The sequence below is a fragment of the Amblyomma maculatum genome, chromosome 2 (genome assembly GCF_055883805.1).
Source record: "Amblyomma maculatum isolate TAMU_Amacu chromosome 2, ASM5588380v1, whole genome shotgun sequence".
Classification (NCBI taxonomy): domain Eukaryota; kingdom Metazoa; phylum Arthropoda; class Arachnida; order Ixodida; family Ixodidae; genus Amblyomma; species Amblyomma maculatum.
Window position 1 is genome coordinate 69,443,304 of NC_139345.1, and position 24,248 is coordinate 69,467,551.

Sequence of the window (24,248 nt, forward strand, 5' to 3'; positions counted from 1 at the left end):
TGTCCTAAATTTGGAGAACCTGACCGAACAGATGAGTCCTGGGAGGCACTACTTCTCAAACAGGACGAAAAAGGGCAACGAGAAGTCATCCGTCTTGCCCTGGCCGCTGCTAAGATCCAAGGGATCCAGGTCGACGGCTGAGGGGGAGGACATGGTTGGGACAGAGCTTCGCCTAGGATCCTCACCAACCTTTTGACGGGTGAAATAAATGTTATTTCTCTCTCTCTCTCTCTGGTTTACATGAAAGGAAAGGCGCAGTATCTGTCACACTTGTTCTGTGGACACTTGGACCGCGCCGTAAGGGAACAGAGAAACGTTGGAATGAAAGCTAAAAGAGAGAAAATGCTGCCGTAATGGAGACGCCGAATATGACGCCACGCAACCGGAAGTAGAACCGAAAAAGGGCATAGCAATGGATTGCATCCGTGCTTTCGCATTACTCCAATGCAGATTCTGCAGTGCTCTTTAATTTTTCTACACTGGGACAAGGTGTGCTCACCTTGTCTGAATATGTCACCTACAAAATCAAAAAGCACAAATTATTATATCTAAAACACCCTTAGAGTCAATATTTTTCACCTTCATAAATCTTCCTTTACTTTCCGTATGTCATAATGTTTCCGGTAATTGTCACTACTCACGTTTCACTTACGGATAAACCATGTTCCCAATCCCCTCTATACCGAGAAAATTCCTAACTACAACAAAGCAATATTTTCGGTAAATGCAAATCTGCTGCTGCCTACCAGGTCGAAAAAATATGAAAAGCAGGCTCAACTGCCCTAAGGGAAATCTACTCGGAATTTTTTATCCACATTGTAAAAACTCGCCCTTCGTTGTCACCATTTGAAACTTCGGTGAAACACTTCTTTGCAAGTGTAATGTAATGAATTCTCCTACTCTCATTTTTTTCTGCACATTTATATTGTTTTATGCGTTCCTAGCTATTTGCTTAGTGTAATGATGCTATTAATTTCCTGTTCTAAAGCTAAAGTAGTCATAAGTGACTCACAGCGCGCCGTTCTTAATTTTACTCATGGCGGTGTTTCAGTCGAAGCGTTTTGCGTACTCCTATCAAATCCTCCTAAACACCTGACACTCCTGCTATAGGCTCCGGCCCCCACGGGTCTCGAGGGTAATGAGGGAGCACATGAGCTAGCTCAAGGGCTCACTTTCCGAGCAGCTTGTCATCCCGCCCCCAACATGCCCGCCTTGGTCATGAAGGACACCATAATCACTTCACTGGACCTACTCCAACACTATCGTCTTTCTCGCCAACTCTATCCAGGTCCGCACCAAGAACTTACAAAGACATAGACCGTCCATATGGCGCCAACTCCAAACGGATCCTTTCCCCAATCCTAAAAAATTCCACAATATATTTCCTGAACGGTATATGCCGATGTGTGAACACTGCAGTATTCCAGCAGATATCCTTCATATGGTCTGGACTTGTCCACAACAACACATGCCAACACCCAGACAACATACCTGGGAGGCTCGTCTACGCAGCTCTACCCTGGACGACCAGCGAGCGCTCATCGGTCTCGCACTAGAGACTGCCAGAATCCAAGGAGTCTTGGCCGACCCCTATATCTGGGCCTTCGGCCCCTTGACAGTTTTAATAAATGTTTACCAACCCACGCTTGAACCCAGCCACAACGGCGTTTTGATGGAGGGGAAAACCAAGGTACCGTGTACTGTGCGATGCCAGTGCATGTTAAAGAACCCCGGCTCGTCGAAATTTCCCGAGCTGCCTATCACAGCGACCCTCGTAACTCTGCGCTTTGGAACGTCAAACCCTTATAAACATATACCTAGTGCTTCATATTGCACTGACTACTTTATACGTTTTCCAATGAAATTTCTTGTAACGCATCGCATTTTAAAGGGTCGCAGCGCAGCAGTACGCTACCACACTGCGATGCCGGTTAGCATTGCAAGCAGTGACTTTCTCCTGCTCCTTTCGAAAATTAAAAATATCCATGCTACACTAGTCTTTTTTTTTAATGACCTAACAAGCTTTAACTGAATTGTCTCAATGCGCACATATATATACGGATCAGACGAAGTGAGCGTCGGCAGGCACCAGGTTCTCCGTCCAAACCAGACTATGGAAACAAATTTCCCCCGCAGAAAAAGCCAGAACTGAAGTTGAAAACCCCACAGCCTTCTGCGATTGGCTGCCTCGCGAGCTGCTTTCGGGTGGCACGAGAAATTTTCTGAAAACCCAGAACTATCCTGCCCAGCTAAGAATCGCACTAAATAAGGCGGTTGAGCCGTAATTCATGTAGAAATTGGGCACGTTTCCCAAAAGCGGGCGTAAAGAATAGGAGCATTCGTTCCTATTAGCAGGTTATTAACTGTATAGGCAATCTGCTGACTCCTTCACTGACTGTTTGTAAAACGGACTGGGACTTGTGCTGGCAATGTTTTTCTTTTCACATTTGCTCTAGATAAGGACACTTTCATTCTTCCCTTAAAGGAAATTTTGTGCTTCTGCTTAACGAGTAAAATTAAGAAAAGTGAGAGAACGCAAAGTCTGAAATAAATGCGCAATGAAAAACAAAATCATGGCTTCTCCTGAACCGGTCAATTGTAGATCAAGTTATTATCTTTAAATATTGATATAGTTATACATTTTGGTGTGTGAGGAGCTCATGGCACTTGCCCTACGAGTTTGCCTTCGCTTTTTGGCCTTATTCGGTGCACTCAAGCAGAGAACACACAACTTTTCAAATGTCACAACTTATTCATAGAAAGTTGATTCTTCTACCCCTAAAGAGCACTATTAGCGTCGCCACCGCTACCCTAGCAAGTAAGTTATTAAAAAAAAGGTATTGCACAAACTTGCAAGTCAATTTCTCCAGCGTCGCAGTAACAGACATCAGTGATCATTAAAAATGCGCATGAGTCTCATTACACGGACGCTCCGTTGATCGCGGGCTGTATGCGCACGCGAGACGTTGGATGCTGTCCTGCACTGTGCGCATGCGGTGTGCATGTACATTAAGGCCATTGCACTTTTAACGAGAAAGTGCTAAAGTGCATATTGGCCGAAAAACACGGGTGAATAACGAAATTATCTGATTGGTCAATGCAGTGATGGCGTCAAATGTGGAGACAGACATAGTGCATCGCAATAAAAATCACCAGGAAGAAACTAAAAAAACAAAAAAAACAAAAGAGGGTTTACTTCGGAGGTCGCAGAGTTGTTTCTTCTTTCTTTTTTTTACATGTGTGTATTTCTGTATGATGACCAAAAACTGAGGCACTTTTCAGCGTGGTTTCTGAAGGGAAGGAAGAAGATAGAAAATTCCAGCAGGTGAAGCGAAAAGAATCGAACACCTGCACAATAATAATTAAGGAAAAAAAGAAAAGAAAAAAGAGATATTTTCACTCATTTCCCGTGGTTAAAATTTGACTTAGCTCTATTTATGTACGCTTTTTAGTAGTCTTTCGACCTGGTCTTTTTATTTTTTCTTTTTGAGCCTCATTCCTTCTCCAATACTGGGCACGTCTTTCTTATCTCATTCTCCAAGAACAAATAACACAATACGAAAGTGAATTCCGAACGAGGGGTCACATCAACTATTCGCTTATATATTTTTTCTTATATTTTTACATTGATTTTTCTTCCCGCCGTTTTAGTTCTCGAGTTTTTGAGTCAGGCGAATTGGCGTAGGGAGGAACCGACGTTGTGCCCTTACCCATTGCTCCCTGCTCTTCCTTTTTACTCCCTTTTCTGTAGCGTTATCTTTTTTTGCGGCGGCCGTTGTCCCGTATATAGCCCCGCAATACAGCGCGGCACCGAGTCGAAAACAGGCGCGCATTTCGATTTGCCGCCGTACAGGAAGGCAGCCGCAGCGGCGATTGCTCGCATCATTTGGCCCGCGAACGTAAGGAGCCTTCTACCCCATCGCACGGCATTGCACCGGGGCGTTGCGCCACGTTCAGTTATCGCCAATGTCGAAATTTTCCCCACGACGTTTGTAGGTTTTCCCCCTCTATCTGTGCACCGGAGTGAGGGAATAGAGATAAAAAAAAGAAAGAGAATAGAGCGGAGGTGTGATATAAAAAGCAGATAAAAATGATGAAGCGAAATAAAGGGGAGAAAGCAGAATGTCGACCCGGCTGTTCTGAGAAGGATGGAATAAAATAGAAGCTTTTTTAAAGTACAGGGGCAAAGAAATCACTCCCTTATAAATGCGCTGATTCTTTTCTGTTCTCCTCCTCTCCCTGTACTGCGTATACTTTTTCGTCCTTCGAGCGTGCACTGCACGCCGCGGTATTGAGAAAAATTGCGCCACGCAGCCTACGCGAGCCTCGAAGGCAGCGTCAATTATGCGCGAAAGCGTGACATGACCGAAAAATGACCCGCCGAGGTCGCCAGACACGTCCGTCAGCAAAAGAGAGTTTCTCTTTCTGCTCCTCCGCTGAGTTGCCAAGGCGGAAACGGTGTCAGAAGGCGACGCAGTGAACTCCTTGCACTATGCCGATTGGTGCGCCTCAAGCATTCATTATTCTTTTCTTCACTGAATCAATGTCTGAAGTGGCGTCGGATCTGATTGTGTCAGCTATGCTGTTAGGTGCTGCAGCATGAAACAGTGCTTTGCTAGCGTGTACTGTCAATGACGAAAATTTCCAGAATGAGCGCACAAGCCTGTGGAATCGTTTTCCGGTGGGCGCCTTGTAGCAAGTACATGCGGAGTGAAATATTGGTGTTCTTTATTCAGAATTTTGTGCTCTTCAGGGCAATCGAGAACAATTTGGTGAAAAGAGAATGTATGCAGAGTTATAAAATATTCTCAAAAAAGAAAGGCATCGCTTTTTCGAATTTAGTGAAATTTTTAGGCTACCGAGGAAACAGGCATGGAATTAGACTTCGGAGTTTAATGAAGAGAATTTTTGATGACAACATTCAACATCACAGTCGCGTATAGTTGCGAAAATAGGCGATCCTCACCAATGTTCGTTCCTATGAATTTTAGTGAATGCGTGTGTGCATATTGAAGACCTATCTCTTATGCCCTTAAGCACTACATGCATGAACCTGAGCTCGATAAAGTACAGTTGGTCAGCGTGTTGTGTTGCCCAGAGCCTGCGACAAGGTACTTATCTACAAACAGAGAATACTGGAGAGCAAGTTCTTATGGTCCCGCAGGTTCAAACGAGTTTCGTGCCTGTTATGCACTATATGCATGAACCTGAGCTCGATAAAGTACAGTTGGTCAGCGTGTTGTGTTGCCCAGAGACTGCGACGAGGTACTTATCTACAAACGGAGAATACTGGAGAGCAAGTTCTTATGGTCCCGCAACTTCAAACGAGTTTCGTGCCTTTTAAAGCACTTTCTGAAAAACGCGAAGGTTGTCGGTTTATACTCGTTTGGCTTGGTTTGTAGCGATTGTCTCAAAACGACTTAGGCCCTGAGAAAAGTCGTAGTAGAAAGCTCCAGGAATTTCGATCACCTGAAGTTCTTCACTAACATCGCTCAGTAAACGGACGCCTACCTTCTCGCCTCCATCGGAAAGCTACCGCAGAGACCATGATATCATCCCGTGATCTTGGGTTAGAGCACCCTAACCATTAAGCCATCGCGGTAGAGTAGAGATCAGGATTAACGCTGCTGATCTAGTTGATTTTCGGCAGAGTGTAAACCGTCCAGCCCACAGAAAAGATGGAAGAGAAAACAGATGACCTTCAGTTTAGAGTAGTGTGGCTGGCATAATGTTTAGAATAATGAACCAGAACATTAAGTGCAAATGTAAGGCACAAGCATTTTTGCCGTAGATCCCTCCCTGGGTAGCAGCAAAGCGATGCACTAATGCAACTCATTTATTCAAGTCAACTGATTACTTGTTTTCCTTACTCCCTTTCTTTTTCTCATTAAAATAAAACTTTGTACCCGTTACTAGCAAAATCAGCACCCCTAAAGCTTTTTGCGCCGCTTATTGAATGCAAATTCGGCTGAAAGGTTTAAAACTTTAGGACCGCAAATTGTGCAAATGTAATGTTTCATTCAAGACTTTACTACGAGGCAGAGCCGACAAAGGCAACGATTGAGCAATGCAACAAGGCCAAACTAATTATACAAATACCCCACTCAATTTCAGACCGTTACCGCAGGAGCTAACTACAGAATATTATAAAATTGCTAATAAATATTCCTCAGTCATTTCTGACATCGCAAGCAACCTGTGACAGGCACAATGCATACATTTACCTAAAATATTATGTTGTTTAGAGACCATGATTTCTTGAAATACGACCGAAAAGGGTCTGACACAGCACTTGAAATAGCGGATTTCATCGTTAATTCAAAGTTAATATTTGAAAAACAAATAGGCATTTGAAGCTCAACTTTAGAATTATGCTTAGTTTCTATGCTGGAAATATGCTTTCAAACTGCAACGCATTTTAAAATCGTTTTGTCCTTGTAATGTTTTATTCCTATCATCTAACATTACTACAGTTTACACACATGCTGTACTATTATAATATTATGTGGCAGTTTAGGCGCGTTTATGGCTAGCTGTGCGAGAAGTGATCAAACGCGTTGCGAAAACATGCTCTTTTTTACTGAGAACGACTTACTTTCTGACGCATACGCTGAGAACAGGAGGGGACGTAATTTCCACTTTGGTTTATCGTCGTTTCGTGGCATACTACAAAACATGCTTAGGTCCAAACAGGGAAGTGCTTGGAAAGCACACCGAATCAGAAAAGTGCGCATCATGATATTGCGGTAATAGTAAACATCCTAATTCACGGTGCCGTCGCAAATCCCTACTTGAGCCATGAAAACATACTTGATTTCTTGCTGCAGGGGAACTTTAAGCTCTAGTTTTTACGCTCATTTCTTTAAAGAAAAGTCAGATAAGCATCTGATGTGACTTCCTCTGCAATGGTCATCCTGGTTTCACAACTTAGCCCTAAAGCTCTTGTAAAAACAAAAGAATACGCGCAAATCGCGCGCAACGGGACAGAAACCACGCCGCGGCGCGCATGCTAAAACGTCTATCAGCGCTGTTCGCAGTGGGCGGTGAAACTAAGCATATTTATTTAATCCCGGCGCTCCGCACACTTCATTGGTCCATATGGTATGCCAGCATGCTTGTTCTATATGGTACGGACGTGCTCCCTTTGCAAATGCGTCGGCGTGCGCGAAGCGACTGCACCTCCGTGTGGCCAACAGCGGCGGCTCGCGTTATCGCGGCCAGCTGACGACGCGGCTGTCCGGACGTGACCAGTCGCCCGAATAGGGCGCAAACTAGCACCGCTCGCTCGATCCCAGAGGAGGTCCTTTGTTTCCCACGCGTGCGCGGCCGACGTCGCGCTGGCCTCGTAGCGGCTCGCGCAAAAGCTTCGGAGTCTGTGCATGCTCGCGTGACGGCGCACGGGGACTTAAAGAAAGAGGGCCCACTCGGCTAGAACCAATGGAGATTTATGGCGATTGGCAGGGCTCCGAGGCGAACACAGATTCTGCCCGGCGAGCACAAACTTGTACCATCTCCCCTTTCTCGCCCGTCCAGCAGTCTGCTTCCGGGAGGTCTTACTTCAGTCTAGGGTTGCACAAGACGCGAACGATATACACATTGTATGACGATGCTTTTGATTCGGCAATTTGAGGCCACGCTGCGTTCTAAACAAAATATATCCGAAACCAAACTGCTTTAACAGGAATGTTGCTCTGCTTAGAACCGTACAGCCTGGCGAATCATGAACTGAAACCGATCAGTCAAAAGTGATCTGTTGACCAGCCTTCCCTGCGCGTGTCCTTATCCGCACTCGAATGTGGTCGAAGTGGCCGCACATGTTTTCATGGTACGCGGCTGTTTTTTCTGCGTCTCTTTAGCTCGCTGCGCTCGCAAAATGTCTACACTTATGTTTGAGCCAATATATATCGTCCTCGTTGCTTGCATTCGCCATGCCTAGCTCACCTGAAACAAGAACGAATGTCACAGCTGGATAGCAAAAAAAAAAAATTATAGTCAATAAACACATGCCCAGACGCGAATAACTGCGACACGTATTTCGTAGATGAGATTAAGAAGTTCGCCAGGGTAATGTGGATGCAGTTAGCATAGGACCAGGTTATTTGGAGGAGTATGGGAGAAGCCTTCACCCTGCCATGGGTATGATCCGGCTGGTGATGATGATGATGACGTTATCGCTGCTGCCAAGTTGAGAGTTGCGAGTGGCGCAATGAAGAGTGCACACGAATGTTTTTTTTTTTTTCTTAATGCTTTTATTTTTACACAAATCAGGCGTCTAACCAGGAGCAGCCCCGCCATGGTGGTGCAGTGGTTAGGGCGCTGGACTACTGTGCCCAAGGATGTGGGATCGAATCCCGGCCGCGGCGCCCGCTTATTGATAGAGGCAATAAGCAAGGTGCCCGTCTACAATGCGATGTCAGTGCACGTTAAAGACCCGCAGCTGGCCGAAATTTCCGCAGCCCTCCACTACGGCGCCTTACATGACCTTGAGTCGCTTTGGGACGTTAAACCCCATAAAAACTACTCGCAGCAAAATGTTGTATGGCTTGCTTGTGGAGCAGCTGCATTAAAACGCTACGACAGTTAGCCATGCATAGCCATACATACCGCATACTATGCTTACACATGATAGTCATTGCCGGTGTCAATCATGACCCGACCATCACTTTACCTTTAACATCTAGCAAGCTCTTTACTTTGTTTGACTCTTAAAGTTAGAGCAAAATCACCTCCGATGCCAGCGTCGACGCCAAGGCAACGGCAAGTCCCGCAGTGTAGCGCTGCTGTCACGCAATGCAGATTTAACTAGTGACGAAGTTGTATCCTATTTCAAATAACTACACAAAGCTGGGCGAGAGAAGAGCGAAATTTCTGCATTACTGCTGTGTCATGATATTACACTTAAGCTTAAATTTCCTTGCATTTTATATGAAGTATTAGATGACATTGCCTTGTTAAATAACTCGGGGGATGAACTGCAAATAATGATTGATGACCTAGATAGGAAAAGTAGAACGGTAGGCTTAAAAATCAAGATGCAGAAGACTAAGGTAATGTTCATAGCCTCGGGAAGGAACAGCAGTTTACGTTAGGTAGCGAAGCACTGAAAGTAGTTGGCGAATATGTCTACTTAGGACAGGTAGTAACCGCAGATCCGGATCATGAAAAGGAAATAACAAGAAGAATAACATTCGGATGGAGCGCATTTGGCAAGCACTCGCAGATTATGACTAGCAGCTTACCGGTATCGCTCAAGAGGAAAGTATACAACAGTTGCATCTTACCTGTACTCACCTAAGGGGCTAAAACGTGGAGGCTAACCAAGAGGGTTCTACTTAGGTTGAGGACAACTCAGAGGGCTATGGAACGAAAAATGGTTGGGGTAACATCAAGAGATAGGACGCGTGCAGAGTGGATCAGAGAAATAACTCAAGTTACTGACATTCTAGTGGAAATTAAGAAGAAGAAATGGCATGGGCAGGAAATTTAGTGCGAAGAGAGGATAAGCGATGGTCGCTTAGGGTTACAAACTGGATTCCAAGGGAAGGAAAGCGTAGCAGTGGGCGGCAGAAAGTTAGGTGGGCGGATGAGGCTAAGAAATTCGCAGGGGTCAAGTGGATGCAGCTAGCACAGAACCGGGTTAATTGGAGAAATATGGGAGAGGCCTTCGCCCTGCAGTGAGTATATAGTCAGGCTGATGATGATGATGATTAGAAAAGCACGCCAAAACCGGGGTAAGTCGTGGGGCCGATGTCCAATGGCGGATCAACCTACTCCTGCAGGGTTGCATGGTCGGTGGTCCGACAAGGAATGAAGCGTTCTCTCCGAGATCGCGTCAAAGGGAGATCAACTACACAGAAGATGTTCGGCCATGCATCTTTCCAGGCATGCCGTGATCTTATGGCTCGAATGTGTGAGGGGTGTAACCTTGCTGGTTCCGAAGCTGTGTCGGCTGGGCATAGACGGACCTCCTTTGTCCTTTATAATGCTCAGGGTGGGCAGTGATTTACTCTCACAGGCCTAGCCAAATACTAGAGAAGGTTGCAGGAATAGCATGGAGTGCGATCCTGTTGCTTGCATGTGTCTCTGCGCCCCTGCCTTTCGCGCCATGTAAAATCAGTTCATCAGAGTTCATGTATCGGCCGCCAGCATATACGAAGCGACGTCAGATTTTCAAAGCCGACGAGGACTTAGGGTGAGGAAACGGCAGTGGGTTCAAGCAAAGGGGCGAAAGAATCTGCAGCGAACATGGCACGGTGCGTCTTTTTAATTTCCAGACACTCCTTCATGTACAGGGGTCCATTTTATAGTTCTGCTGTAGCCATCTTTCTTCAGTGAGAGCATTCTTCGTGTTGTTCCTAGTGTATGGCAGAGCTTCGAACAATATGCATGTATTCCTGCAGTGGACTAATCGATGTGTAGCACGGATTAGGCGGCAATATTTTTGCCGGGAATGGAATGCTCCTCGCGCCACTCTCGCCCCTGATATATTTAAGGAATCTTTCTTCGCAATTTTCCGAATGACGGAATTCTGCAAGTGTCATCCAGAACAAATATTACTGAAATGAAAACGAAACTATGCTAAATCAGCGGATGTTCTTATACACTATTTTTCTTCTAAACATTTCTCTGTTGAGCTGGCAATATCAACACATCGAGGTGCTCGATAAGAGTTCGTATAAAAAGAGACTCAAGTGGTCATTTAGACTAAGTGTAACTACCTGATTGGGAAAAAGAAATGTACCAAGTTAACTGAAGGGTGTCGCTCGTTCCATGATACGCGAGAGTTGATACAATGTAGCATATGAAGAATAGTGAGAAAGAGAGCACGCAAATGGAGCCATATCAAAGGCTGCATGCGATTGTTTGAAATTTAACAATCCACACTGCAATTCTCTATTTTAACACTTTGGGGGACAATAGCAGAGCGCAATCAGCAGGAAAAAAGTTTGGACAACCATAATAGCTGATGCTGTAAAATGTCTCACTATGTACTGCAGCATGCTAAAGAGAAATTTAAATTCTAATCAGTCGCGACGACCTCAAGGAACTTATATAGAGTGCATATTGTCTTAGTAAGCCATTACCGCAGAATCTGTGCGTTCCTTTTTGCACGAGGGAAAGACAAAAAAAAAATACAAAAAGACATGCTGCTTTATATGTTTTTCTTTGTGTTTGTTTAAAGCGGTGCAATGTTGCGTGTTCCTCAATAAATTGCGCACTGTTAAATAAAAAGAAACCTTCATGCAATAACCATCAGCTCACTGCGTCGAGAAATTTGTACTATAGAATACAAAGTGCGTGCATCTTAGATTAGCATTAATGTGGACCAGTTAATGAAGATTAGCATTAATGTAGAAGTCAATCAAGTTTCTTCTTGCATTGCTTGAACTGCCAAAAATGTATCAGCTGCTTGGCGCTGTCTAAAAATTTAAGCTTTGCACTTAAGCAGAATGAAAGACTGAATGACTAAAGAATGCGTGAACGAATTAATTAGTAATATCTGCTAGCTGAGAGACCGGGAAATGCAAGAATTTAGTGCGTGATTCATCGATCAAACACTAGCGAACCCGATCGAACACTGACAAACACTCCTCACCGCCAGAAAAACCCACTTCTCACTCAGCCCCCGCCCGTTCGCACGTTACTTCCACCTCGATTGTCAGGCTCCGCAACAGTCCGCATCCGTGTTTCGATCTTCTCTATCACACAGCGTGTATGAAAGAGCGAGGCGAAAGTGGAGCGGAGGAGAAGCTAGCACCAGCCACCCTTTTCGGGAATATCCCTCTCCCCCTTTCCCTAAACGCTCGTGCGACAGTCCTTGTTCTCCCCAAGTTTTCGCGCGTTTCAAAGCGGGGGCCGACAGAGCATTTGCTGCGCCTGCGGCCCGCTACTGGCCACAGTGGCGAGTTCGGCCCACCACCAGCTCGACTGGGCCCGTCTCCGTGGCAGCCGCTGCTCTGGAGGAAGAACATTAGGGACGCCACAGCTGCGTCAATTGGGGATGCCGAGGGAAGAGGGGGCAAAAGGGAAAGGCGCCGCCGCCGCCATCCTCGCGCGGCGGAATCCCTACACGCCCAAACGGACTCAATTAGGCAGCGTCGGAACACGCTTCCCTGGCCGTGCCCGTTTAATTACTCGGGGCCGACTCGATTCTGTACGCTGTGGCGCGGCCCGTTCGCGCAAAGCAAGCCACTGCCTGTGTGGGTGTGAGAGAGAGGAGTGAAGGAGCGCTCCTCCGTGGCTTTTGATTTCAGGCTTGGCGCAGTGCTAGGCTCCTCGGTCTGCATTGGCTTTCGGTGGCTGGCCGAAGGTTTTAAAACCCCAAGGAGCGGAGAACCTCCTTTTGTGCCAAGTTGAGAGACGCAGTGCGGCGTGCCACCAGCTGCGTTAGTGTGATTCCCAGTGTTTTTCCATCTCTTCTTTATTGTTTTTTCTTTTATGCTTTTCGACTTCGTACTTCCCGTAGCTTCACTCTCGCAATTGACGCTCTCTAGTCCTTTTATCGATCACTGCGCATCGCGGAAGCGGCACCGACGGACTGCCTTTCGAAGCGAGACAACAATTAGAAGCGGCGGCACAGTTGCAGTCTAGCAGCGAGGATCAATAGTTGACTTGGATACCTGAACATCGTAGCGGGCCGGTATTGTTGTGGTGAAGGCAGTTGACTTGCGTTGGCGATTGGTGCGAAGTTGTGAAGCGGAAGTTTCACGCTTGGCAAGTCAGCTGCGAAGTGCGACATTTTTTCTATAGAGATTTAGTTCAGCGAAGAGTTTGCTTCTTCGTATTGGATAAGCAAAGTTGGCGGGACGTGGTTTTCCGCGAGCACTTAGAGGAATTCAGATAAAGAATTACAGAAGCGGTGTGCATATGTGAAACTAATTTAGAGTTGACAAAATTTCTCGGGTTCATCGTAGTGCCATGAGCCAATGTTCGTTGCCGTGTACTCCTGGCGCTCTTGGGAGTTAAATGATTGAAGGAGAAAGTTCTTCCGCTTCCGGAACGCTTGAAACGCTTTCGGTGAGCAACTACGCCGTCTAACGTTGTCGCACGGCAGTGACAAGGCCGTAAGCAACGAACGAAGAGAATAGGATTGCACTGAAATAAACTCATTATTATTTTTTTTTTATGACGTGCCTGCGGCGACGATAGCAGCAAGCGTTATCAGCGGTCATCGAGCAAGGAATGCCCGTTGCACTCGCCAGCGCCCTTATTTAAGGTCAGCGAAAAAATATCTAGATAACGCCATCAAAGTTAATAGGAAAAACCCGGAACCACATGAGAATCGTCGAGCTTGGCTGCATACTGATATTTTCAAATACTCCTTTTTTTCAAATGCAAGACACGAATGGAACAGTCTACACGCGCATATTACTAACAGCTCCTCCTTACCTGCGTTTAGTTCCCTGATTGCACATGAACTATATGCATCGCAGAAATATTTGTATTCCTTATTTTCATACTTCTTTGTTTTCTTATGTTATTTTTACTCGTCTGTTTGGCCTTGATTAAAGTTCTGAATTCATTGTAGTCACTTTTCTCCTTTTCTTTAGTATTTTTGTAACCTTGATTGGAGCTTGACTGTTAATTAGAACATTAATACTAATTCTGTCACTGACTCTGTCACTGGAATTATTCTTGTCATATGCATTTTGTACTAGTTGTAACTTTCAATATATTGTTGTAAGCTGGTATGTATGCAACCTGCACCATGTAGCATTATGCATGTTTTTCAAGCTTTAATGTACACCCGTGAGCAAAAGTGTAGACTATGAGAACCGCTGCAATTGTTTTTTTCCTGTGTAAGAAGATGCGCCAGATAAAATCTCTTAGATATGACGACAAGTAAATGTAGGAGGGTACCTTATGCTGCTCTCAGAAATAGCTGCTTCACTGTCACAAAATGCTGATGAGCAGTTTTCTCAAAACGCGTGGAGTATACCACTTTTGCTCACGACTGTAAGTATACTCAAAGCCCTTTCTGTATCAATTCCCTATTGAATTCACAGTATCGAATAAATATATAAATAAATAATTAATATATAATAATTAATAAAAGTTATTCCGGGTAAATCTCGGTGCACCGTGCACTACATAGAAAGTGATGAAGCCGTGTCTTGCCGGAACTGAGCGTGAACAAAGAGCATGAGATTGTTCTATCCGCTACCTTGCCATGTTAGTATATATTCTTCTTAACCCCACTCCTGCAATAGCCCCAGCAGGGGCTGCAGTATGTATAAATAAATAAAATAAATAAATAAATACAAGTAAGGTAGTAACGTGAAATGCTAGCGGCTGTTGACAGCAACGAATACAGATTACGATGGTCCGCGACGATGAGAATGTCCTCGTGGGTTAGGCACGCGTTATATCTGCGATATCGTTGCTTCGGTTAACCAACTGCGAAAATCTAGGGCTGCTTTAAAGCACTTTTTTTTTTTTTAACTTAACACAATGAGGGCTACTAGAAGCTCATTCATTTGCGCTCAGCCTTTCTTCCAACATTGCTCCGCATGCGGGACACATGGTCCACAGCGCAGAATAACCGCTTGCTGCTTCGTCCAGCCCGAGCAGCATCAAGTGTTGTTGAGTTGTTACTTCTCTATAATTTTACTCTCAGTATCTCTTTTTCCGGTTGAGGTAGTGTCTATCACCACCGTGTTATTTTTTTCTTCTTGCATGGGCAAGGACAAAATGCTCCTCCAAATGTACCTCCTTTTCGCATATTGCTAAAAAGTATGCAATATCTCTTCACATCCCCAATTCGATGAAGATAGACCACGTCTAAACTTATCCCAAAGTCATATTGTATATGACTTTTTCGTTTGGCGGTCGGTGACGTATTTGTCGATTTCCTTTGAAAGTTAAACAAGGAAGCGAAGTTTTGCATGGCTCATATACGCCACCTAGTTTGCATTGAGTTGGTTTTTCGAGCCGTTACTGTTAAAAGTCTTTAAATCTCATACCGATTCTCAGCAGAGCTTAAAGAGAAGCCAACATCATATCAGGTAGAGGATTTTTATCATGTTTTTCCGATTGGGGGAGCGGGGGGGGGGGGGGTGAGTCGGGGCAGCATATGAATAGACCGCTCTTCTCGCTCCATAGCCTCCTGAGGGAATATTCCAAAGAGGCCCCACATTGATAGAGCTCGTCGCCACGCATTCTGCCATATATAGTGGCGGCGTTGTCGGCTATCTCTTTCACGGTCGCAGTCGAATGCCGTCTCTCGCGCCACGCGACGTAAAGAGGCACAGACGCTCTCAAAGTCGCGGGGCGAGCAGGTAAAACCGGAAATGTCACAGGGCGCCTTCTCGTCTGTTTACAGCAGTGTGTTCGAACCGCACCGTCGCCAACAATTTCGCATCGTGCATCAGCTCCACTCCACCGTCGGACTACAGAACTTGTTTTCAGCGTTTCGATGCTGCCGTTAAGTGCTTTGACCGCCGATATCTGGCGCCCGGAGCTCGTCGATTGGATTATTGCGCTGCATTTTAGAATAAGGGTCTTTCACTGACGCTGAGCCGCTTTCGCTTTAACTGCGGTCGGCGTTGGCGGGTATCTCAGCTCGCAAGGACGCGGCATTGATGGCTGTAACAGTCTGGATTGGAGTGCGTGGGAGATACTGGGATATGCGGCACGTGGTGTGGATACTGTTTGTGTACTTGGCGGTCGCCCACAAGTTCTAGCTGATAATGGTGGCGGAGACGGCGAAATCAATTGTTGCTGATTGGCAAGTGCGTACTCAAGGATTTGCAGTAAGTCGCGGGCGTCGAATTCATTCGGATTTTATTAGTCGAATAAAGGTGACCGTCGGTGAATGACCCAAAGCCAGCAAGGTTATCGTTTTCTACGTGCAAATGCAAGCGGATAGGACTCCTTTTTTTACTGAATGTAAAAAGAGAACAAGTTTCAAGAACTTTTCATCATGCAAATATGCACGTATTACCGACGTGCCAACATTGGAACTCAAACCCCGACCTCCACAGAGGTGTTTTTATAGACTGATCTGTAAACGTTGCGATCCTGTTTGTAAAATTCATACTCGGACCTTCAGTTCATTTACATGCGTAACATGCGCTATCAAAAAGTTCATTTCATTTCATTTATTAATACTGTCAGCCACCATAAGGGGCTGACAGTTAAAGTGCCCCGCAGTATTGCTGCACGCGGTTGTGAGACGCTCTATCAGAGGGTTCGTATGATGTCGACCTTCAATAATGAGCTTGGTACTGAGAAATATTTTAAAAGACGAAACCAGTTTTGAGATGAAACCTGCTGTCTCAGTTGTGAGGCCACAAGCGATCGTGTGTGTACGTGTGGCTCATAGTGATGCTGCACGTGTGGTATAGCACGCTCTTTTGCTCTGCTGGCCAAGTAGTAGGCACTCAGATACATGGGGCACCCCACGTAACTTAATCCAAGAATTCATAACAAAAAAAGATATGCTGCAGCTTGTGTCCACTTGCAGTGAGGAGAATTACTGAGTGTTTCAAAGATTTAGCCGAGGTTTCTTCAGCTATCTAAGTATAGTTGATTAGTTCAATTGACCAATCGACTTTTCAACCTCTCCACACATGCAAAAAGTGTGAAATTTTGGTTAGTCATATAAAGCCAGAAATCGGGTAATATTGAGAGGTCGGAGAAGCTGGAGTTCAGAGCTCGTTGATAAAACCAGGTGGCTGTGCGCCCTGCCATTATATAAGCTGCAATTCTCACCAGAGCTGAAATTACACAACGGAGCGTGCCACTGAAACTTCGCTGTATCCAGGTGAACCTCTTTAAGCTTGCACACAGCGAGGCTGATCGCACCAATCAGTCATGTGACTAACGATGATCGCAAGACTAAGGCTCCTCTCCAGTCCATGCTAGCCACGAACGTACCTCAAGAAACACCTGAAAGCGGAGCCAAGTGACGAACGAGCCATCTCCACCAACATAACATCATCGCCTGTGCAATTCAAGAAACTGTTCGCAAGACAAAGGTAAATTGGTTCGAGTGAACACGAGCCGAATGTACCTTTGTCTCGAGAACCATTACTTGAACTACAGAGGCAACGATGGCATGTTTCGGGTTTGATGTGTTATCTTCTTTTATTTCAAAACCGCCCTTTGCTTTATCATATGACCATCTACACCACGTAGTCCAGTGTGTGTGGTATTTATCGTGCGTGATATTCGAAAACAGTTGATAGTCAGCGCCCTTCCTGTGTTTGTGTGTGTTCCTCCGTCTTCGTTTTTTCGCGCTGTTCTTTCGTCGTTTAGCCCTAGGGTTTGCCCTCATCTTTCAGCGTCAATGTTACCAGGCAATGTTCCGATTCTCCTTAGTTTCCGGTTACCCGCTCCTCTTACCTTAACTAATTGAGTAACTCTCATTCGCCCCTTATTCTTCTATTGTTTGAAAGAAAAAAAAAACGCCAGAAGTAAACGATGTGTATGCTTTTTTGACTGCACGCGCTTTCCTCTGCCGACATCGTTTTCCCAGAGTCCCACGAGTTTTTTATTTCGAGCTGAGGAATTTTCAAAAATCTTGTGGTTTGAAATCTTTTTTAGCTTTCTTCAATCTTTTAATCAGCAGCTTAAAATCACAACTGGTCTAGACTAATGATTCATATCAATGAGGATTTAAGTATATTAACGGTAGCGGCAGGATGGTTGGCAAACCTATTCGAATGGGCGCGGCGTCCTTGCAACATGTACTGAGTCTGCTTCTGTCTCAGGTGTGAGAAACAGGAAATAAAGGCGGGGTAGATTTCTGGATGAAACGCGCAAAACAAAAGCGCTACATTTGAGGCTCGCGTATAGCATCGTTTACAGTACTACATTATGTGCGGCGGAGTGCTGAGGGTTAAATCTGGGACATTTGAGTAAGACAGGCGAACAATCTAAACTTTATTAAGGCGACGCAAGCTTCGGTTAACATTTAATCTAATCAAATCGTTTAAAAATATTTAGAGCGATTTCTTTAGAAGTAAATTTGTGCAGCCTTTACCCAAGAATATGTCCCCTTTCAAGACAGAAAGATGCGACACGAGATGGGCGGAGAGTAAGGATACCTATGTCTGTGACAAGGACAGCACCACAATGTGATAACAAACTTTAGAGACATGTCTCGTCAATAGGCACCTGTGAGTGACTTCCTTAACGAGATTGAAAAATCAGGGAGGAACGACTGTCGGCAATTATTTGTGCATCAGAGCTGAACTTACAAGCTAAACCGGCACCAGTAAACAATGTCCCATACCGGTTAGTAGGCGACTCGGAGGCACGAACAGAAGAGCTTCCCGAGGGAAGCTCACCTGACAATTGATTGTCCCACTAAGAACGAGGTACCGCAATTAGCCTAGTAATATTACTTCAACAGTTAAAAAAATTTAATCTCTCTGGCTGATGCTCTTTACAGCCATCCGTCCCCTCTAGCTCTAGCACTAATGTCGTGGGATATTGTTCTCGGCCATTCAAAAAAATGCAACCTAAAGCTTACTCGAACCCGACGCTTCAGCACATACCGCTTTCCGTTGTTCCTCAAATTACTTGGTAATGGCTATGTAGACCTTCTGCTCGAAGCAAGGTTGATTTTTCTGACAGGTGGAGCGGCGAAAACATTTCTGTGAAGGCGAAGTGGAGGGGTCTATACATAAGAATACAGGAACTAAGACCTCGGCGCCCACTTAAGAATTCCTGCTTCCTGAAATTAATTCCGAGTTTTCCAATGCGGTCTGTTTTTTAACCAGCCTGTAATTTAAGAAAAGCTTTTTATTTATTGAGGATAATATGAAAAAAAAAAAAGCAAGAAGATATTAAAAAAAATAAATAAATAAACCTCCTCGCAAGAAAGTCGAGCTGTTGCCGCTGCAAGGCGAGAGATGGGGCTACCTCTGCTACCGCTATCATCATTGCGCGCAGGGCGTGCGGCGGCGCGCTGCCGCTGCCGCCGCCGCAGCTGGATGCGCGCGTCGTCTGCGCGCCGCGGCGTCGTCTGCACAAACCGTAGTCCAGACTCCGAGCGCCGAGCACAGGTATACGCCGGGGAGCGCGCGCGCGTGTTCTTGTGGCACTGCTCACACACGTACACACACGCACTGCCGCTTTGCATCGCGTGCTTTAGCTGGACGTCGCAGCCGCAGCAAGAAGACAGGGGTTCATCGTCGCCTGTGGTGCGTGCTTGTGACGTCGTCGTGCGGCGCAGTGCGTCCTTGCGTCTCGGTGCGTTCGGTGTCTACGGGAATGCAGGCCGCCGCCGGCTGTGCGGCGACGTGGCTGCACGTCCCGCGGACACCTACCGGCCTTCTTCGCACTTGGACTTGGTCGAGCATTGTCATCGCCGTCTGCATCGCTGTCAGCAGCGTCGGAGCAGGTGAGTTTGTTACGGAGAGCTCTAGCGGCTTGACGGGCAGCGCTGTGGGTGCGAGTGCTGGCGTTTTGACGCGAACCACCGCCTGTCGCCGGATTAGAAAGGGGCATCTCTTTAGGGCTTCTTGGGAGGGAGAGAGTGAGTGCGTGTGTGTCCGGAGCGCGAGTATTGACACAGCGGTTGGTCCGCTTTTGCGGATCGCGGTCGCTCTGCTTGTCTGATCCTCCTCCTCCCGCGCTCTCTCGAAATGAAGAACGTTTAAAGGTCACTGCAAGAAGCTCCTTCTTGTTGGGGCTGCAAATTGGTTTTTCGCGCCAGCTGAAGAGTTGTGCAGGCACTAAACGAACTATTACAGTAGGTCAAGGCGGCGACTTAGGCTAGAATTTGCTGTAATCTTATGCGTCTCTTCGAAGCTCTCGATGCGTGCGCATTTCATATCTGCATTCTAGTGACCGCGACCGTAAAGTGAATTATTTCCAGCCATTTTGCCAGCGCAAGTTTCGTGCCTATTGTCAACTCTTGGCAAAGAGACTGATGTTGCAAGCCACGGAGCTTCCGAGAATTCGGTCTCTTTTGTAAAGTGCTGCCCCGGGAAGTCGTGCCAGTCGGCCGATTTGAGCGAATGGTGTTGTCAGAATGTGACTCTTACACTGAAACCTTCCTGGCTTCTGCAGCTGCACTCTAGGAGCAAAAAATTCCTCTTCGAGCTCGACCGCAAAAAAAAAAAAAAAAAAAAAAAGACAAGAAAAGTGCAATTTTTTCGACCCTGTAAGGAGAGGAAAAAAAAAAAAGCAAGCAATATTCGGGGACAGAAACACTGGGTTTGGTTGTCATCTGCTCGGCATTTTTGTGTCTGCAGCTGAAAGTGCAATTATTATACTACTGCAGAAGTCACTGTTGAATGTTGTCGGGGCGTTCACCACGAAAAAAAAAAAAAAAAAAGCACGAAGACAGCAGCTATGAATCAAAGGCTTTACACAACTAAAATGGAAAAAAAAAAAGAATTATAGCGTTCTAAGGCCACTTTCTTTGTGAAATATAATTCGTTACTGAGGCTACCGACAAGTTGGAATCTTTCATTGCCTGCTCCAGCACCACTCATTCCGCGCAAAAAACTTCTGATGCAGGCGATAAATGTTCAAGTGCATAGCGTTTTCTTTTTTTCTACTTTTAAACCTCCCTTACCGTATTTACTGTTGTTTAATAATACCTGATACGTTCGCAGACCCCGCTACACAACTATTCGTGGATCAGAACTTTCCAAGTATCCCTTCCCAAATCACCCAATAATTTTAATAAATTTGTTTGAAAAGAATATTCACAAAATTGTAAAAGTACTCTTATTAAGAAACGCAGTTAGCACGCCGTAAAATCTCGCTTGCTCCTTTCAGATTTGTATTCGTTTCGATAGTCGACGGCGGTCTGCTGCCTTCCGGCCTTGCTCACGTATATCTGCACCAAGTTATGTCTCGCTAAGTGCTAACCGGAACACACCTGTAGATCACGTTTATTACAAAAGTATTAGATTCATTCTCACGGGGAGAAGCGAACGGTGAGGGGGCCCCGTAGTGAGGCCTCCTCTTCAATTTTATTTATTTAATTTCAATACTGTTGTGCCGTATTGCTCCATTACGGCCCGCGGTGCCTGTACAACTGAGCGACGATTCACTCTATATTTCTTTCGGACGCCGTAGTGCACGTTAGCAGATGAGAAATCTGAATGATTGGTATAATAAAAACAATTTCGCAGTACATGCAGCACTGATTAGGGTTAGTATGTTAAAGGAAGAGGGCGTCAGAATTTTACTACAAGCAAAACACTTATATGTGGCAACCCTTTTGTGATGTTTTTGAGATAAGGGATGAGTGATTCAGTTCTATGTCCGTGCACTTTTCGCAGCGAGTTCTTTACTCGCTCCCTCCTCTGTAGGCGCAGATTCCACTCTTGATGCAGCTAAATGTTGTCTCACTTTTTTATGTAAAATGAGCGATATTTTGCGTTGATTCTCACAGGCGCTAAAAAGCAATGAAAAAGCACACGGCAATGGAAATGCTTTGTGAAAGGTTTTGAACTGGCTTTTGTTGGGAAGAAGGCAGGCTAAATTTTCTCAGTCCTCGCGCCAGGCGCAACTTGCGCTGAATGGACGAATTTTGATACTGTGTTGCTAAAGCCACTAATTAAAAAGGTAGCTAATTAGTATTTTGTAATTTGTTAACTCTGCAGAGCGTAAACCACTCCAGACTAGGCCTCGTACTCCTCACAGCGCTCACTTAATTGGCTTAACTGGGATAGGAGATTTTTCTTTTCTCAAACCTTGGTTGCATTTAAGTGCAACTCCTAGCGTAGCCCCAATATATGAAAAGCGCGGGTGAATGAAGAGACGTATGCAGATTAAAGCCAGTTTTTCCCGATTCAACACGAAGTCCTTATTTAGGACACTTTGGTCATTTGCAATCCTGAGAACAACTGAAAAAATATGCTGTGTCGAAAGGCTCTTGTGTTCTGAAATAATTAATGACATCACTGAAATAGCTAAAAAAAGATAGCCAGGACTTGAGCGCGATAAGCTATTAATGATGTTCATATAACTGAGCTGCCAGCACCTGGCCTTTTACGATGACGTGCTCTTGTCGTGTCAGGGCACAAAAGCGTCGCATTTTTTCCTTTCCCATCTAAACCGAAAAAGTCTCCGCGAACGGAACTGTTCACTTGAGAAGGCTTCACTACAAATTTAAAGACAGTATATTACGACGCGCCAAACTTTCGTCTTTATTCATTCCTTCATTTCCCCGCCAACGGGTTTCTTCGCCCTGTTTATGTTTCCAAAGTGCCCACGTGGTTTATTTGCACTGTCACTACTGGTGATGCACTGGAATCTCGTTAATTAGAACTTGAGGGATTCGCGCTTGCGATCTCTTCGAGGAGATGCTTCGACCCGTTCAAAGTACGAAGTGCTTCAATAGAGTCCCGTTAATTCGAACTCTGCTTTCTTCGAATTACAATACATTTAGTCCCCTCCATATCACATTGCCAAGGGTCGGGTGTACTGCATTATATACATGCTATTTCTTCGGTGTAAACGAGTTTCTGCTTAGACATTCAATAGTAATATATGCCGGCCTCGGCGGCTGCGTTTCCAAGGAGGCGAAACGGAGTGGCTTCCGTGTGCTGTGCGATGTCAGTGCACGTAAATAACCCCAGGTGGTCAAAATTTCCTGAGTCCTGCACTACGGCGTCTCTCATAGCCTGAGTCGCTTTGTGACGTTAAACCCCACAGACCAAACCATGTATACATATGAAGCGAAACAGAGACCGACGCGACTTCCGATACCACGCCGATTCGTAGTCATGCGCTACAGCTATGGTTATTTTATACACACCAAGGCGGCGCTGTAAACATCCGCGGAGCCCGAGTTGATCGCGTCACTCCTCCGACCAACTGATCTACAGTGACTGCGGCTGCGTGCCGTCAGGACGCATCGCGGCTCCGTCCGGCAAGTGACGCCCTCTCGCGAGCGCGCCGCGTTCAAATCGTACGCTCGCGCCATCCTATTGATCCGCTATATCTCCGTGCTTTATTTCACCGTCGGCGTGGGAATGCGACGACGAACACCAGAAAGAACTTGGAGGGGAAATCGCTGCAGTGGATGAATGTCTGTTTAATTCTCGTTAAACCTTTCTGTAGTCGATATAACGATACATGAAAATAAAGTCGCCTTGGCTCGAATTACCGCTTGATTCGACTACGTCAGTGATAGCTACGGAAAGCTGCGAGCTGCCTTGTTTTCTTTTCTCTGTCTCCATTTCTCTAGGTGTCTTCCTTTCTTGACTGATGCGACTACAGGACACTGCGTTTTCTGATTATATATATACATATATATACACGTTCAAAAAAAAGTCAGACGTGGCGAAGAAAAGAATGTATTGACAGTTTAGGCCACGGGACCGGCCTTCGTCAGAAGAAACATCTATACATCTATATAAATACATATTTATCTATAATAATGTAAAACATAAGGAATGCGCACTGTAATCATAGAGCTTTTTCGCGAGGCCTTGCATTTATTTCTCACTCAGTCCTCATTTTCCAAGCATCCTGATCTTTTTTTTTTTTTCAGTCTTCAAAATGTAGTCTGGGGGCGACGCGTCTGCTTCCGAATGCGTGACATGAAGCAGAGGTTACGCCTGACCTCGGGCTTTTCCGAAAATTCCCCCCCCCCCCCTCCCTTTGACAGGGCGTGGTGGAAATGCTTTTCATTGTGCACCCTTTCTCTCCATATAACCTCGGGCCTTCCAGCGAGTAGCCTGCAAACTCTGCCAGAGCATCGTCCCGCGGGCGTTTTTCGTTTCAGACCCTCAATTCAATTTCGGTCTTGTTTGCTTATACGCTGCAAGCCCATTGCTGGCGAAGTGGCGCGGGCCCTTCACCCGCATTTTTTTTTTGTCTACTTTCTCAGTTGAAACTTTTCTTTTTCCCTCTTTTTCCTCGGTATGTGCGCAATATTGTCTGCCTACCTAAGGCATTGATCGTTCGATTTTTTTTTTCTTATGCTCTTGCGCCGCGATCAGAAAGCCGCGAGCGAGTGTGAAAATGCATTGCTTGAATATACTATATTGATTTGGCACGTGCGTCTTCGTACCTTAAAGCTGCGGTGTGGAACTTTCTGTGCTGGTATGTTTCATTTCCGCTGCCTTGATTTCTTCTTCCTAGAGTCACAATGGCTCGTTGTACTAGCGCAGTGGCGAGCGTGCTCTTCAGCCGTGCAAATGGGTGTCTGTGTATGATCTAGGCAGATATTTGTTTAGTCAGGGCAGACTTGCACAATGTTCCTTTTTCCTGTAGAATATTCACAGGAACACCCCAGACTGCAATGTTACAAAGCTTTGCAAAGTTGTCTA

The 24,248-nt window shown here is 45.6% G+C and overlaps 1 protein-coding gene across 1 annotated transcript in view; it reads left to right on the forward strand.

Annotated features, from left to right (window-relative positions):
- The first annotated feature begins 18,973 nt into the window (after positions 1 to 18,973).
- LOC146198937 (uncharacterized) overlaps positions 18,974 to 24,248 on the forward strand; it is a 175,039-nt gene continuing 169,764 nt past the window's right edge. The window contains exon 1 of the mRNA XM_084592004.1: positions 18,974 to 19,351. Coding sequence (XP_084448130.1) covers positions 19,222 to 19,351 — 130 coding nt within the window. The 5' untranslated portion in view covers positions 18,974 to 19,221. The remainder of the gene's footprint in view (positions 19,352 to 24,248) is intronic.